The sequence below is a fragment of the Crinia signifera genome, chromosome 8, assembly GCF_055691185.1.
Source record: "Crinia signifera chromosome 8, ASM5569118v1, whole genome shotgun sequence".
NCBI classification, from domain to species: domain Eukaryota; kingdom Metazoa; phylum Chordata; class Amphibia; order Anura; family Myobatrachidae; genus Crinia; species Crinia signifera.
Window position 1 is genome coordinate 35,803,396 of NC_139224.1, and position 17,163 is coordinate 35,820,558.

The 17,163-nt window shown below is 43.0% G+C and overlaps 1 protein-coding gene across 1 annotated transcript in view; it reads right to left on the reverse strand.

Annotated features, from left to right (window-relative positions):
- IPPK (inositol-pentakisphosphate 2-kinase) overlaps nucleotides 1-17,163 on the reverse strand; it is a 62,666-nt gene that overhangs the window by 16,419 nt on the left and 29,084 nt on the right. Inside the window, exons 3-6 of the mRNA XM_083156134.1 lie at nucleotides 13,692-13,787; nucleotides 10,376-10,442; nucleotides 3,257-3,375; nucleotides 373-462 (exon numbers count right to left, since the gene is read on the reverse strand). Coding sequence (XP_083012260.1) covers nucleotides 373-462; nucleotides 3,257-3,375; nucleotides 10,376-10,442; nucleotides 13,692-13,787 — 372 coding nt within the window. The remainder of the gene's footprint in view (nucleotides 1-372; nucleotides 463-3,256; nucleotides 3,376-10,375; nucleotides 10,443-13,691; nucleotides 13,788-17,163) is intronic.

Here is a 17,163-nt window from a genome sequence, read left to right on the forward strand (position 1 = left end):
TGCGTAGGTCTCTTGTCACTGTTTTAGCTGAAATCCCTGATTTCGCTCTATGGTGACCCAGAACATAAATGACTTGCTTGAATTTGCTGCAATACATCTCCAAACGCAGCTGGGATTTAGAATGTAAAACATATCATACCATAACATCCCGTTCCTATTTGTTAAGGAAATAAGCAGCGTTTGCCAAAGCTTTCAGTGTATGAAAATGAAGTAGATTTACTTCGCAGCACCTGCCAAACTGGCTGCGAGCTCATTTCAGTAACATTATTGGCGCAGTGTCGGGAGTGCTGGAGCACTGAAACCTGTAGCTCGTCAGGACCAAGCGCACATGTAATGACGGAAAGGGTTCCTCGGCCAACTGCAGACACTCACCTTTAGATGTTGGTGCATACAGAACCGGCACACCTTCTTCTTAATTTCCTTTGTGACATGGGCAGAACATGGAATAAATCCACATTTAGGCTGCAGCAAAAGGAGGAAAGAGTCAATAGTGTTCATTAAGATATTGATTTTGATAGAGTGTATAAGTGTTTATTTTTATCCAGCATTGAACATGGACATGCGTCAAGCCCAGCACGGCTTTTGGTGTTCATTCGTATTCATCAACAGCCCTAAATTCTAGGCACAGTCCCAGGATTTAAAATTGGTCTATACAGGCATAGCCAAACAGCTGTTGTGAAACTACACATCCCAGCATGCCTTGCCCTATCTTTAGCATTCCCTAATAGCAAAACTGTGGCAAGGCATGCTGGGACTTAGTTTCACAACAGATGGAGGGTCATAGTTTTGCCATACTGTGTCTATACAAATGGTCCCCCAATGGTCGCATTCTATATAAAGCTAGAACGTGTAGGTGCAACAGTGAACAACTACAGTATACCAGAAAATTATTTGTGTGTTACACACATTTTAAAACCATATAAGATACATAAAACACTACGATGTGAAGGTGTCGGACACAGTATTAATGTTGTTGTCAGAGCGACACAATGAATCTACTGTAGAAGAATCCAGTGTAACGCTGGGTGCACAGTATGCAATATATGGTTTACTATACGGACGAATGATATATCGAATGTGTGTACATGCCAATGTATCTGTAGATATATCGGTACATTTGGCTGTGTGTATGGATGACAGGGTGGTTGGCAGAGGCAGCCATTGCATTAGGTAGTGACAAAGTGGGGGCGCATTAGTAAGAGCGTATGCACAATAATGTTTGTCCATAAACACCTTGCCAATCGTTACATTGCTGGTTAGCCACGTGTTAGCTTTAGACCAAAAAAAAATTCCCTGTATGTACTCTGTAACGTTCTCAATGTGCCTGATATCAGTATTGAGGTTGGCTAGTGTTCCATAGAACGGTCATGTAAGTATAGTACAGGTACAGTGCTACAGAAATACTCAGACCTACTCAGGCACGTCACAGCAATGCTTAAATGAGGACAAAGTACAACATTTGATTTTCTATCAATAACTATTGCTGTGTTATATGCCTGTGGCCTGGTGCATTCCACATATAAAACACTGCAATAAGTAGTGTAGTCAATAAAACCACTACACACTGTGACCGGCGTGTGAAACGTGAGAAGGGTATGGCACGGAGATGTCACTACTGTCTGCATGGGGAGCTCTCTGTATGCTACATGTCTGCACTCAGTATGTTACAGGTTTGTGCTGTTAAACAGAACTTTTATTTCATTGATTGGAAAATGAGTTTACAACTGAAGGTAAACATGCATTAGGTCAACAGTCAAAAGGTAGACCTGGGTTTTTCACTTTTTTTACCTAAATGTCAACATGGACCCCTGTACCGGTGCACCGTATCCCCTCACGTGGCTTGCTGCAGTAGCCATGCTTCTGGCACGGGGCCTCGCTACGCTCGGCACACTATTCTATTCTCCCTCCACTACCAAGTGGATGGTAGGGCATGGAATACAGCCTGTCGGCACATGTTGGCTCAAATAATAAAAATTAGAAACCTATGTTGACCTGCCCAATGTCGATATAATGCATGTATCGACCGTACGACAGTTTCCCAGAAGCACATTAGCGCTAGCCCTTATTCAATCCCTGCCTAATACCCCTTTCAGACAGAAAAGTCTGAAAATCCCATTTCAAATGCCGTGTCAATTTGCCGGGAGCAGCCTGACCCCCCTTCACACAGAAGAACAAATTACCGGGTTGAAAACTTCTACCCGGTAATTTGCTGAATAACACGGGTATTTCTTCTGTGTGAAAGGGTCAACACGGGTCATAAATCCCGTGTCCTCGACCCTGGTCAATTCCCGGGTCGGAGACACGGGATTTACAACACGGGTGTGCCCTTTCACACAGAAAAAGGACCCGTGTATTTAATGAAATTCCCGGGTGGAACGGCTTCACCCGGGTATTTCATTTTCTGTGTGAAAGGGGTATAAATAGTTGCCAGGTGAAAATTTGGCAGTTTTCAACAGTTTTGTGTGTGTCAAATTATCTGCGAAAATTGCTGCAAATTCAAGTGGTTTTGGGGAACCTACTGCTGTTTTTGCCCATGACTATTCTCCACTCCCCAAAAAGTGAACTTACATTGACAAAAATGTAAAAAAAAAAAAAAAAAAAAAAACCTGTTGGAACACCAGTGATTGAATACTGAAAGGCGAATCTTTGCCTTTTTTTCACCTGGTGACAAATTTTCCCAAGACGGAACACGCCATCTGTCTTTTATAACCGCAAACTCTCCATGAACAAATGTCTCCAGAAGCAATGTACCGACTATTGTGTAGTCAACCATATTCCAAGCTGCACAAGCACTATTGGGGCAGTATAATAAGCAGTTACAGCAGTCAGGGTAGCACTGCTAGATTAATCAGATCTGCATTTAATGGGTGGGGTTTGAGTTGGGAATGACTGTAGCAGTTGTAATAGGGGACATTTATTTGTAGACACCGAAGAACCGGGTAACCCTAATGCTTGATGGGCTCGACACCCTGTTATAAGGATTTCTGCAGCACTGGTTAGTGAAGAGAAAACCCATTACACAGGAAAGACACACTTCATATAGAGCACTGTCCTGCTACACCAGTAACATTGCAAACTGTAGATCTCTTACAACGCACATTTAATTAACACCACATTTGAGGTGGAGGTTAATAAAGTAAATAGGATTAGGAGTTAACAAAAAATAAAATTCCATTTAATCTGTAAATCCCTCCACAGGGTTCTGAAGAATATTCCAGCACTAGACTGCAAAATACCAGTTACTAGGCCTGCTCACCTTAATTTCTATGCAGAAGATGGGCCTGTGCTCTATGAACGGGAAAGTCTGCAAGCGTGTGAGGTTAGGAAGGCACATGGCGTATCCACTGACGTCCATCTCTTTCTCACACCGAGATTCTGTAACACAAGGAGAAATATGTAAGGAGCATGCATGGAGAGCACCAACACCACACTGTGACACTCTATAAAAAGCTGATTATAAATAAAAATAAAACAGAGATAGCATGAACCCATGCGCGGTTTGGAGAGCCGAAAGGATCTCCTGTGTTAATCGATCACAATAATTCATGGACATTGTAGGACCAGCCAGTATGATTACAGGTTGAGTATCCCTTATCCAAAATGCTTGGGACCAGAAGAATTTTGAACGGATTAAGAATTTTGGAATATTTTTATATTTGAATGAGGTATCTTGCATTTATGTTGTACAAACACATGAAATACACACAAATATATTTTATTTGTGCATGAAACAAGGTTTTAAAACATGAAACAAAGTTTGTGTACAATCTTAGACACTGAATTGGAATGCCAATCATATCCTTGCACATATTTAGTGCCAGCTACATGTTATTTCCCCAGTACCGCTAGTTACAGATGTCCCCAGTAGTGCCAGTCACATATCATGTCCTCAGTAGTGCTGTTACAGATGTCCCCAGTAGTGCCAGTCACATATCATGTTCTCAGTAGTGCTGTTACAGATGTCCCCAGTAGTGCCAGTTACATATCACGTCCCCAGTAGTTCTGTTACAGATGTCCCCAGTAGTGCCAGTTACATATCATGTCCCCAGTAGTGCTGTTACAGATGATGTGCTCAGTAGTGCTGTTACAGATGATGTGCTCAGTAGTGCTGTTACAGATGATGTGCTCAGTAGTGCTGTTACAGATGATGTGCTCAGTAGTGCCAGTTACATATCATGTCCTCAGTAATGCTGTTACATATGTCCCCGGTAGTGCCAGTTACATATCATGTACCCAGTAGTGCTGTTACAGATGTCCCCAGTAGTGCTGTTACAGATGATGTGCTCAGTAGTGCTGTTACAGATGTCCCCGGTAGTGCCAGTTACATATCATGTACCCAGTAGTGCTGTTACAGATGTCCCCAGTAGTGCTGTTACAGATGATGTGCTCAGTAGTGCTGTTACAGATGTCCCCAGTAGTGCCAGTTACATATCATGTCCTCAGTAGTGCTGTTACAGATGTCCCCAGTAGTGCCGTTACAGATGATGTGCTCAGTAGTGCTGTTACAGATGATGTGCTCAGTAGTGCTGTTACAGATGATGTGCTCAGTAGTGCTGTTACAGATGATGTGCTCAGTAGTGCTGTTACAGATGATGTGCTCAGTAGTGCTGTTACAGATGATGTGCTCAGTAGTGCTGTTACAGATGATGTGCTCAGTAGTGCCAGCTACATATTATGTCCTCAGTAATGCTGTTACAGATGTCCCCAGTAGTGCCAGTTACATATCATGTACCCAGTAGTGCCAGTTACATATCATGTCCCCAGTAGTGCTGTTACAGATGATGTGCTCAGTAGTGCCAGCTACATATTATGTCCTCAGTAATGCTGTTACAGATGTCCCCAGTAGTGCCAGTTACATATCATGTCCTCAGTAGTGCCGTTACAGATGTCCCCAGTAGTTCTAGTTGTAGCCAGTAGGTTTTAAGCAAAAAAATAAAAATATATTTTGGAGACTATCGTTTTCGGAAAAATTTGGAAAACGGATACTCAACCTGTATTACATTTGACTTAAATTTGAACACATCGTCTAGATTTCTATCACAACACAACAAGATAAGGCAGTATATACCTAGTATAAAACGAGGGGTGGTAATCCTTGTATCAAAATATACAGCTGGGAAAGCAACATTATATTTGAGGCCACTAGCCAAACATCCACATCTATTTAAATAAATAATTAATAATACTCTGCTTTAAATGTACCTGTAATAAATGCTGCTGTGCCAAGTGTTCAGCTGATGGTCTCGTGGGCTGAGTTGTATGGGGCAAGAGCACTGGTTGCTGGCCTTGGGCTTTTTATGTTTGGACACAAGTAGTGAAGCATACAGTATGAGCAAGTGTAAACCTCCAGAACTACAGCCACATGTAGCCCCTGTAAGTATGTACGTCAGTCACACAGCCCCTATCAAACTAATCTAGGAAGACGAAATTAAACGTGTCTGAGGAAAAAGATCATAAATTCAACTTAATGTCTCTTTTATTGTGTCAGCAAGATACTCTTTACAAGTTAGGTTACAAGATAAGACAGAAATACATGACCATGACTTGCTTTGCTCAACATGGTCCCATCATCTAGTCTATAGGAAACCGCGAGGATGGTGGTGCAGGCAGATTACAGACGACTATACTACTGACCATATTTGGTTGATTTATCTGATCCAAACAGACATACAATGTTCCTACAATAAGCATCCTTCCTAGTATAGTGAAACTGCTATTGTACTAGAAAAACAGTCTAATTATTCAGTATACATTGATACAAATCTTGAATAATAATTCAATTTGTTTTATTATTATTTCTAAGCACAATTATTTAGAGAAGACAAAGGGGTGGGACCCATACTCATACAAGCTTAAATACAAGGAGGAACATCGGTGAACACAGTGGTGAGAAGAGCACACAGACTCCAGAGTTAGGAAGTCTTTTAAGCTACAAAGAAAAGTTAGTTTCAGGACATGAAGATAAGGAGGCAGGACAAAAATTAATGGAGAGTAGGATGGCATTGCAGAGGTCAGGTGCCGCATGAGAGGGCATTCCAGAGGTCAGGTTCCGCATGAGAGGGCATTCCAGAGGTCAGGTGACGCATGAGTGGGCATTCCAGAGGTCAGGTGCCGCATGAGTGGGCATTCCAGAGGTCAGGTGCAGGACTGGAGAGACCCTGAATTCAAGAGTGGAAAGTGGCGATCAAGAAGCAAAGCAGTAATAAAATTAGGAGATTGAAGAGGGCATGAGGGAGTATGAGGAATTGAGGCTGGAAACTGTAGGGATGTGGTGAGGTGGAAAATTTTATAGGTGAGAGAGGGAAGATTGACTTTAATTCTGAGTGGTTCAAAGAGCCAGTAGAGTGACTTGCCGAAAGGGGTAGCCGTTGTAGAATGACAAGAAAAGAAAATATGGCTGGCAGCAGAGTGAAAATTCAGAAGGACAGAAACAAGCAGATTACAACAATCAAGGCAGGAAATGAGGACGGGGCTTCTTCTTGGGACTACTTGTAAAGGTGATAAGATGTCATGGGAGACCGTCTATTTAGAAGGTGAAGCAGGTGGCAAAAATCAAGCACAAATGGTGAGCTGAAGGTAGCTAAGAAGTGGTGAGGGTTGAAGGACTAGGTGGAGTTGATCATTTCAAAGTGAGTGGTTTGGCCAAAGTTCTAGAATGAGAAAATAAACCTGAAGCAGAGAAATTCAGTCCGAGAGGGAGACTTTTCTGAGGTGTGCAGCATAATGGAAGAATCTGTGGAGAAAGTGGGTCAGAGTAGTGTCCCGGGGTTGGACAGGTGACTTATGAAGATTGATTATAACAGCTGGGGCCGTAGAATCAAGGGCAGCAGTGAAAGCATAAGTGAGGTCATTAATAGTGGGGTTTAGTGCAGCGCTCCGCCCCTTTTATTTGAGAGGGTGTCAAGAGAGAGGCCGATCCCGCACCCGTCAGCGTCCGTATCACCAGCAGCATGGCCGCCTGCTGCTGGTGATACGGACGCTGACGGGTGCGGGATCGGCCTCTCTCTTGACACCCTCTCAAATAAAAGGGGCAGAGCGCTGCACTAAACCCCACTATTACTGTCCAACCCCGAACCGGGCCGGTCACCCGGTTAGTGAAGCAGCTAACCCCGAACGAAAGGGACCAGTGCACAGGGACTACAACAAAACAGAATATAAGTGAGGTCATGGGACACTAGACCAGGGGGACAATAAAACGTGATATTAGGACTGTATATTGGATTGGAGATGCAGACTGAATTGACCTCAATGGAACTAAGAATTGACACTTATACCCCTTTCAGACCGCACTTTTTAAAGTTTTGTTTTACGGTAATTTGTGCAGTCTGAAAGGTGCAGAGTGAATTTACCGGTTCTATTGAACTGGTATTTCTAAACGGTAATAAAGCAGGGTCCTACCCGTTGCAGACCCGTTTTTTTTTTTCATCCACTGTTTTCTATGGGTTAAAACGGGTTCAGTGTTGTGAAGGAACAAAAACTGCACTGAAATACCGTTTAAGGACAAAAACTGCACTGAAATACAGTTTAAGGCAGTGGTTCCCAAACTGTGTGCTGTGACTCCCTGGGGTGCCTCAGGAGACTTGCAGGGGTGCCCTGTGTTGGTGGTCCAGGACAAATTAAAATTATTTATGATCCATTTAACAGGCAAACCCAGTGCTTGTGGCTGCCAATCTTAACATATGTGGACAAACAGTAGTAAGTCCTGTCCCTCACAGCATCAATGACCCTAAGGATGAAATATAAAAACAATTTAGTTAATTTAATATTGTTTTGGGAATTTCTCAATAACAAAACATTCACGTAGGGGTGCCGTGAACATTTTTTGATGCTCTAGGGCGCCGTGATTCAAAAAAGTTCGGGAACCACTGGTTTAAGGACAAAAACTGCACTGAAATACAATTTAAAGACATGCAGTGTGAAAGGGGTTTTAGCTGGCAGACCCGATTTTAAAAACATTTTAAAATACCTAGTCAAAGCCAGTTTTGCGGTCTGAAAGCAGCATGACAGTGCACTTGGGAACTGATTGCCCCAACACCGCCGATCAGGGATGCCGGGTCTATGGGTGTCTGAGAAGGACAGGCCCCCCAGCTATAGAGATGGGGTCAGTAGGAAGTGTTTGTTTTATTCTCATAGAAGTATTCAAATACAACACAACGTTAAGGTTTGCTATTGCTTACCTTAGGCCCAGCTAACCTGTGGCTATCCAGCTGTTGTGGAGAAGTGACATTTAGCATTCCCCAATATCAAATGACTGGCAGGGCAAGCTGGGACTTCTAGTTCCAAAACAGCTAGATAGCCACAAGTTGTTCATCTGGCTTAACCTTTGATACTTTTGATTGCAAGCTAGGTAGGTTAATGAGAACCAATTATGTATGTATTGCGCATACAATAAAAATAATTCTAGTTTAAAAAGTAACAAAAAATATTGGTGCATTACAGTTCGTAAATGAAGCCGGTATCCGATAATCTATATTAGCATTTTACTACAGAGCCTATGCTAGTCTGTTGTGATATTTGGTTTCATGATGTTCTAATAGTTTCTGGTGTATGCTGGATGCTAGCACTTACGCGTTAGCATGGGTCCTCAAACTGCGGCCCTCCAGATGTTGTGAAACTACAAATCCCAGCATGCCTTGCCACAGTTTTAACACTCCCTTATAGCAAAACTGTGGCAAGGCATGCTGGGATTTGTAGTTTCAAAACATCTGGAGGGCCGCATGCGTTACAGCCTCTACACAAGTCAGTCCTATAATGCCATAACGGATTATTCTATATAAAAAGAGAAGCAAATAAATACTGTACGAGCTGTTAAGCTACCAGCTACCGCGGAAGTTTAAAAAGTACTCCACCCAAAACTTAAAATGTATATTTAGGTGGAGCTCATCCTGGTAACATAAAATAGATATGTTTTAATTATGGGTGTGTTGCTCTACAAATGTAATGAGTTCCCCTAAACCTGCAATGTCCCAGACAGTGCTGTGCGTTATACTGTTAGGACTGCTGGGTTAAGGGCAGCGGTGTTGTTGATGCTACACTCAATGGAAAGCTCACAGAGGGGCTTTGACAACATTGCAGCCAGCTACTACAAGGCAGCACTAATTCTTAGGAGCTTTGGGAGAAGCTGTTTAAGTCCAACTCTAAATTTATTTTCCTTTTCTAGTGCCAGCATATTCCACAGAGGAATGCTCAGAACACTGCATACTGTACATATGGGTACCAGAATGTGAAGGGACTTTTAGAGCTCTAGTAGATGTACAAAGATTTTCATATTCTTACAGATGTGTCTCAGGGGATACGGTCGATGGGTCGACCATAAGATGGTGGACAGTCAAAAGGTCGACATGGGTTTTTTTACTTTTTGAGCGGACATGTGCCTAAAAGCAGTATTTCATGCCCTACCATCCACTAGGGCAGGGCTGTACAACACCGGCCCTCCAGATGTTAATGAACTACACATCCCAGGATGCTTTGCATTAGTTTTGCTATGTGGCCATGCTGAAACTGATACAAGGCATGCTGGGATGTGTAGTTCATCAACATCTGGAGGGCCGGTGTTGCCCAGCCCTGCACTAGGGCATGCCCGAAGTACGGTGCACTTCAAACTATGTCCATGTCTACTGTGTCGACATTCAGGTAAAAAAAAAACCATGTCAACATTTGGACGGTCGACCTAACGCATGTTTTGACCTAGACACCTGCCAACCTAGACCCCTGCCAACCTTCCAGTATGTCAAGCCAACAGTGTCGACCTAATGACTGTCGAGCAACATTTGGTCGACCCAACGATCCCATTCCGGTCTCAGTGTACTAACATCCATAGAAAGAGAGTGCAGGAGCACACCTACCACAGACCTGTGCGCTAGGAACACCCCATAGCCAGCCCCCCCCCCCTGCAAATCCCCACATTGGCATGCGAGTATGTATACGCGGTGTGGTAAATTAGCATTGCAATTTGATACCGCCCTAAGGCTGTGTACACACTTATAGATATATTGACAGGTCAAATGATCTGCAGATACAGCTCGACGGAACGAGCCGCGTGTTCTCCATACACACTGCCCAATCGGTTGTGATTGACGTCACAATTGGGCAGATGCATTTAGAGTTCAATCACAGCTGGTTCCTGCAGCGAGTGTAAGGGCAGATCGCCGTACACACAGCACAATGCACCAATATAGCTTTTGATGCATCAGCCATCGGCTGTGTTACACAGCCAACGCGATAGGTCTGCAAACAATGTAGTACACAGACATACAATCGCTGGGGCGCACTGGCCGACAGACCAGCGGTACACAGTATAGGCAGTTCATTATTCATGTCTCATGTCTTTCATAGAGCTGCATTAAGTAGAAAACTGTTACAATTAGCAACTTACCTGGCCTTTCAGACTGGACCTTCAAACAGAGACGTTGTAGAAAATCCAAAGGTAACTTAACCACGTCCTATAAAAAGAACAAGTTGCTTATTAGTCAACCACGTCCTATAAAAAGAACAAGTTGCTTATTAGTCATCAAATAATCAATTAGCGCATTAGAAGATTAACCTTGTGCTATTTATGTCACACCAGACTGACATACGCCAATGTCGTTTGTGATACGTTTGCAACTATTTAAAAGAGCAAAACATAATTTTGGCAATAACATTGAACAAATAATTGTATCATGTAGCTTAATAATATACTCCTTAAAATGACCCACTTGTAGTTTAAGCTGGTCATCTAATAAATCACTTACAGTAATAGTATTTTAGAACTACTCCCAAACTGTAGTCCTGTAGTGTCCAATCCTAATAAAGGTTAGGTCCCAATGTCTGGAGAAATGATCTGATTGACAGCCATCCTGCTGGGCCAGAGTATAGGAACATTGGGGTGAGGAGTCAAGGAACAGCTTCATATGACAACATAAGTACAAATGTGCTGTTGGGAAAGGATATGTGGCATTGCAAAATATGTGACAATCCCCATTCATGATAATCTTTGTTCCACTTGCAGTGTCGCTTATACACACACCCAATATCCTGCATGAAATACTGTTGCAGAAAATGGCAAAAAGCCACAAGAAGCCAATAAAACTCAGTGCCAGAAGACAGTGAGCCGCTTGCTAACACTGCCCTGAGATAGTTGGCTGCGATGGTTTAGTGGCAATTCACACCAGCATTTGGAGAAATGTTATCCTCAGTAAACAGCAATGCAAAGCACAGAAGTGCTCTGGAAACACAATGAAGACACATTTGTGCCATTTGCCTAGTTAGCCAGCGAATCGCTTGGATTTGTATCACAATTGTACTGTCTGGGGAGAGAAGCTGGACACTGCAAGAACATTCGCTCTATGGCCCTTATTCAGATCTGATTGCAGTACAAATTTGTTCGGAAAATGGGCAAAACCCATACGCACTGCAGGTGGGGCAGATGTAACTTGTACATCGAGTGTTAAATTTGGGTGGGGTGTGTTTAAACTGAAATCTTAATTGCAGTGTAACTCTCTATAGATGTTACATCTGCCCCACCTGCAGTGCACATGGTTTTGGCCATTTTCCAAACAAATTTGTACTGCGATCAGATCTGAATAAGGGCCTAAGTGCAGCTTATGATCACCCTCAATTGAATTCGTAATTAAGCATCCACCCTTCCTACTAGATTGTAAACTCCTCCAAGCAGGGCCCTCTTCCCTCCTGTTGTCAAAGCCCTCTTCTCTTCACATGTCACTCACAGCTCTCCTATACTCAAACACTCAGTGACCATCTTCATCCGCATCATCTCCATCATTGGCCTCAAACCTCTTATAGTATGTTGATGATTGAGTCCTCACTACTTATATTTAAGCTGTAATGTGTATTGAACTGTGGCGCTCTTTATTTGTACTCTATTTTTGTAATTTATTCTATGTTATGCCAAGTTTTGTCTCCCTGTATTGTTCTTTTGTACGGCGCTGCGAAACACTTGTGGCGCCTTATAAATAAAATAATAATAATCATCATGTTGAAAAAATGCAATCTAAAACAGGATAGCGCCAACAGGCCAGAGCAGGTTCCCACCTGTGCAGGAAAGCTGGATAGTCACTCTGTTATTAAGAACCAAGAGGTGTAGTAGTGTCAGTCTACAGCAGGGATATCCAAACTGTGGCCCTCCAACTGTTGTAAAAATACACATCCCAGCATGCCTAAAAATAGTTTTAGCATTCCCTAATAACAAAACTATGGCAAGGTATGATGGGACTTGTAGTTTTCACAACAGCTGGAGCGCCATTGTATGGACATGCCTGGTCTACAGTAAGTGTATCCAGCCTGAGGGAAACCGTACCGCAGCAATTTCCAGATGGCACAGAACGGGAATTTTAGATTGGCAGATATGAATAAAAAAGTTTAAGTGACCAGCTTTAAATACTCTAATAATGCAATATATTGTACAATTACTATTCCAGTTTGGTAAAATGATTAACAGAACTTAAACGTGACGCATAAGATAAACGGTAAAAGCCCTTATTTAATCACTTTGCAAAGTTTACGCACGGATACACTAAGTATACAAGCTCCTAACAATGATGTCATTGACAGGGACATTGTACCACAGCTAACCAATCCCCATTACTTATCTCAATGTCTCAGCACACAAATACTTCTAGTGAGCCAACAGGAAACAGATCAGCCCGGTCAGACACCTACAGGTCTGAAGCTTACAGCGCATTACTCACGGCTAACAGACTGATGTACCCACTGGAAAGACTCAAACAGATATATATGTGTATACACTCACTGACACACTGTTCTCACACTTATTATACAAATATGTCCAGGCAAATAAAAAGTATGTATTTGTATACAAATACATATTAATCAATTGTTAGACACGTTCATAAAACCAGTAAGACATGGGTGTGGTATGGGACTCCGACAGTCGGGATCTCGACAGTCATTAACCCGACGTCGGGATACCGACTGCCTGGAGTCAGACAGCATGGCGAGGGCAAAAAAGCCCCTTGCGGGCTCGCTGCGCTCGCCACGCTGCGGGCACGGTGGCTCGCTACGTGAGCCACCTATTCTATTCTCCTTCTATGGGGGTCGTGGACCTCCACGAGGGAAAATAGACGCTCAGACGCTGCCCGGCATTAGACTGCGCATGCGCAGTCTAATTCCAAAATTCTGGACTTTTTGAGGCCAAATCCAGGGATCCCGCGATTGGCCACCCTACTAGTAACTAATAATAACACTAATCATACTGTAGAGCAGGCATGGCCCAACTATGGCCCTCCAGTCTAAGTCCCATCATGCCTTGCCACAGTTTTGGTATTAGGGATGCTAAAACTTTAACAAGGCATGCTGGGATGTGTAGTTTCACAACAGCTGGAGAGCCATAGTTTGGCCATTCCTGCTGTGGAGGAATCCACCGCTATATTGTATCTGAAAGGCAGATAGATTCAAATGGCCATGAATGCGTCATATCTGTATCAGGCCCGTAGGGATTAACTTCAGTTCTGCACGTTTGAGATTGGTCCCAAAATACTAGGCCAGCCAACTTCTGATATTGCCAATACATCGGTGCCAATGATGCCAGAATTAAACAGTCAGCCTGTGCTGGATGGATCCTGCATGTAAGGCCATATTGGACTTCGTTCCCCCTGTATGTGGCCAGAAGTAGTCCTACAGACCTGCCATGTAATACACATCTATATGAACACCTGCTCTGGTTTACTCACCCCATGGTGAACATAGTTTTCACCTAAAAACTGCTTCATGATGTGTTTTCCGAAGTGCAGAATGTTGTGCAAGTGCTGATAGACTTCTTCTGCCGTCTGAAGACAAAAACAAAAACCGTAAGAAATAGAATTTCTTACATGAAAGCGGACATACAATACGGCATATTGGACCAATATGATGGCTCTGAAACATTCCACAGACATTCCTGCGAAGGACGGAGGCATTCCTCTCAGCCAAACCAGTCATTGTTTTGTTTTTTTTGTCTCCAAAAATGAACAAATAAAATACTATTCACACAAGAAACATTTTATAACAGCGGATAATAAGCAAGCCAAGCAAAAGGCTTCAGGAAAACAGCAGTATTTAAGTAATATTTCCATAGAAGATTCAAAAACTTTTTACATGGGTGCCAACAGTAGACACCTACGGGGGTATTCAATCTGGGGGGATATCTCCTAACAGGGGAAATACCGGCAGTTGACGTTGCTGCCGTTAAAAGGCCTTTTCAAAAGGTTGGATCTGTTTTGTCGGAAACGGCCGCGGATTGTTGAATTCATGGCCATTTTCAGGACTTCGACACTCGTCCGTCGGTACTTTAAATCGAATTACTGTTGGAAATGGGCAGGATTCTGACTGTCGGAACGTTCCAAGAGTCAGAATCCCCCCTTACACATCTGGTCATACGAGAGTGGTCGTAGTCAAGACAAAAAGGTGGACAGCAGTTTATTCAGCTTCCCTAAGGGGAGAATAAGCCCACCCAGCCCCCTTCATCTGCAATGTCTTTTGCGCTTACACCCAAAAACCGTTACATAAGCGCACGCACACCACACAACGCTAAGCGAAAATAAGCTTTACACTAAGGCCCTTATTCTAGTTCACTAGCAAAGGCAAATTCCTTCTCAAATGGACAAAACCATGTGCACTGCAGGTGGGGCAGATGTAATTTGTGCAGAGAGAATTAGATTTGGGTGGGGTTTTACTTCAAAGTGAGATCTATATTACAGTGTAAAAATAAAGCAGTCAGTATTTTCCCTCCACAGAAACTAAATAACTCACCCAAATCTAATTCTATCTACACATTTTACATCTGCCCCCCTGCAGAGCACATGGTTTTGTCCATTTGAGAATGAATTTGCCTTTGCGGGTGAACCAGAATAATCCCCAAGTGCATAAGGAAACCTACATTGAATTTATTGTTTAGACCAAGATCTCAGTATGTACATGCAAATATTTGAAATCCCAAACACTTCTGTTCTCAAGCATTTCAGATAAGGGATACTCAACTTGTACCATGCTAGAAGATGTTAATATACATTGGACCAGTGAAGGAGAACCTCGGCACTCCAGCTTTTGTTGAACTACACATCTCGGCATGCACTGCTAAAACTGTTGCAGGGCATGCTGGGATGTGTAGTTCAACAACAGTTGGAGTGCTGAGGTTCTCGATCACTGCACTAGATGGTAAAACCACTGCACCTGCTCATTCATTCAAATATTTAATTAGCCTATCATGTGTACTTAACGCAATACCCAATGTGACACAGGAATGGCAAAGCAGTGAGGTTTGTGGTGAAGCATATGTGTGTGGTACTGGTTGTGGCAGGTTAAATAAATTCCAACCGCTAGAAAATTGGATGTATGTACTGATTGCAGGACGCTGGGACAAAACCCTAAAATGGGGACTGTTCCAACCGAAGACAGGGACCATTAGAAGGTATGGGATAGATGTCTGACTAAGTCTGCAGGGACTGTCTGGATTGGAGAAGACTTCACTCAGGGGAGAAAGCATACACTAGGTAATCACCAACACAAAGACGGAACCGCTCTCCTGCTCACACTGTGTAGCCTTCATACTATGTTTACATTTCCCAGCCCTCTACAAACATCCCTTTGCAAAGCACAGGTACACAGAATGGGGATAGGTAGTTAAAGTGAAAATAGAAGAAAGAGTACATCTTAAAAAAAATAATGATGTATAGTCATTGCACCCTTCATGACGATGGGTACAGTCGGTAGGACTTGAGACATGCCATTTGTCAATATTCCACTATTCTCTTATTTAAGAAAAGCCTTTAGATCACATTCACGTTTGGATTCAGTATTGAATCCCGGCGGTCGGGATCCCGGCGTTCAGAATCCCGACGCCGGAATCCCGACAGCCGAAATGCCGACAAGGGGGAAACGTGGATCGCCCCCCCCTTGCGGGCTCGCTGCGCTCGCCACGCAGCGGGCCCGGTGCCTCGCTACGCTCGGCACACTATTTTATTCTCCCTCCAGGGGTGTCGTGGACACCCCAGGAGGGAGAAAGTGTCGGCATTTCGGCGGTCGGGATTCCGGCGTCGGGATTCTGAACGCCGGGATCCCGACCGCCGGGATCTTAACTGCATCCCTCATGTTTTACTTCTGTAGCCCCAAAGGCTGAAAAATGACCCAGATGTACATTCTGCAATCATTGTATGAGTCTGAAAGCTTTGCACAAATCAGAATGTAAGTTACTTAAAAGTGAGTTAAATCAAGGTGTCCATACTGTATTTCAGAAATAAGAAGGAATTTATTTACTTAACCCAGTTACAGCAGACAGCAAACACCACTAATAAGGCTGGGTTACGCCTGAAGCTATATTTCATACCTACAGCCAACGTAAAAACATATCATGACAGCCTTCATCTCATTGGTACAGACACTATTAGGGATTGGGGTGGGGGGGGTTCAAGCCTGTTGCACTATGTAGAGCGAGGTTCACAGTCAATCGGTCAACTACTATTGGTCACCTGGCAATATGTCAACATGGACAAAAGGTCAACATGTTTTTCATGGTCTAGGTCTCCATATGTGGACATGGGCACCATATAGTTTGGCACACTATTATATTCTTTCTGTATACCCACTGAGATGGTTAAGTGTGATCAAGTCGGTTTGAAATAAATGTTAAAAATCACGATAAAAACTCATGTTGACTTTTTTCCATGTCTACATTTTTCCCATGTCCAATTAAAGCATGTTTATCTTTTTAAGTGTCAACCCTATTGCGTGTCTACCAACAGTGTTTGACCTAATACCATCACGCGGAGCTCAGTCAGACACCCTCCAGTGCCCGCTGGTGGCACCACAGAGGTGAGGCACAGCATTAGGCTTTGCTATTGGACAGATAGGGATAGAAAAAAAAGGATACATTGGTGCTTAAACCCTTCATCATTTTCTACATTTTTGCTGAAATTTGGACTAAAACTACCTCCGATTTTCACACAAACAGTAGATGAAGAGAAACAAATCAAACAAAAAGAGACAGAAATATTAAGTTTATTTTTTAAATAAGAAAATGATAAAATATGACATCTCAGTGTCAAAAGTATGTGAACCTTTGCTTTCGGTTATCTGTAGGACCCCCTTGTGCAGCAATAACTGCATCTAAAGGTTTCCAGGAATTGTTGATTAGTCCTGAACATCAGCTTGGAGGAATTTCACCCCGTT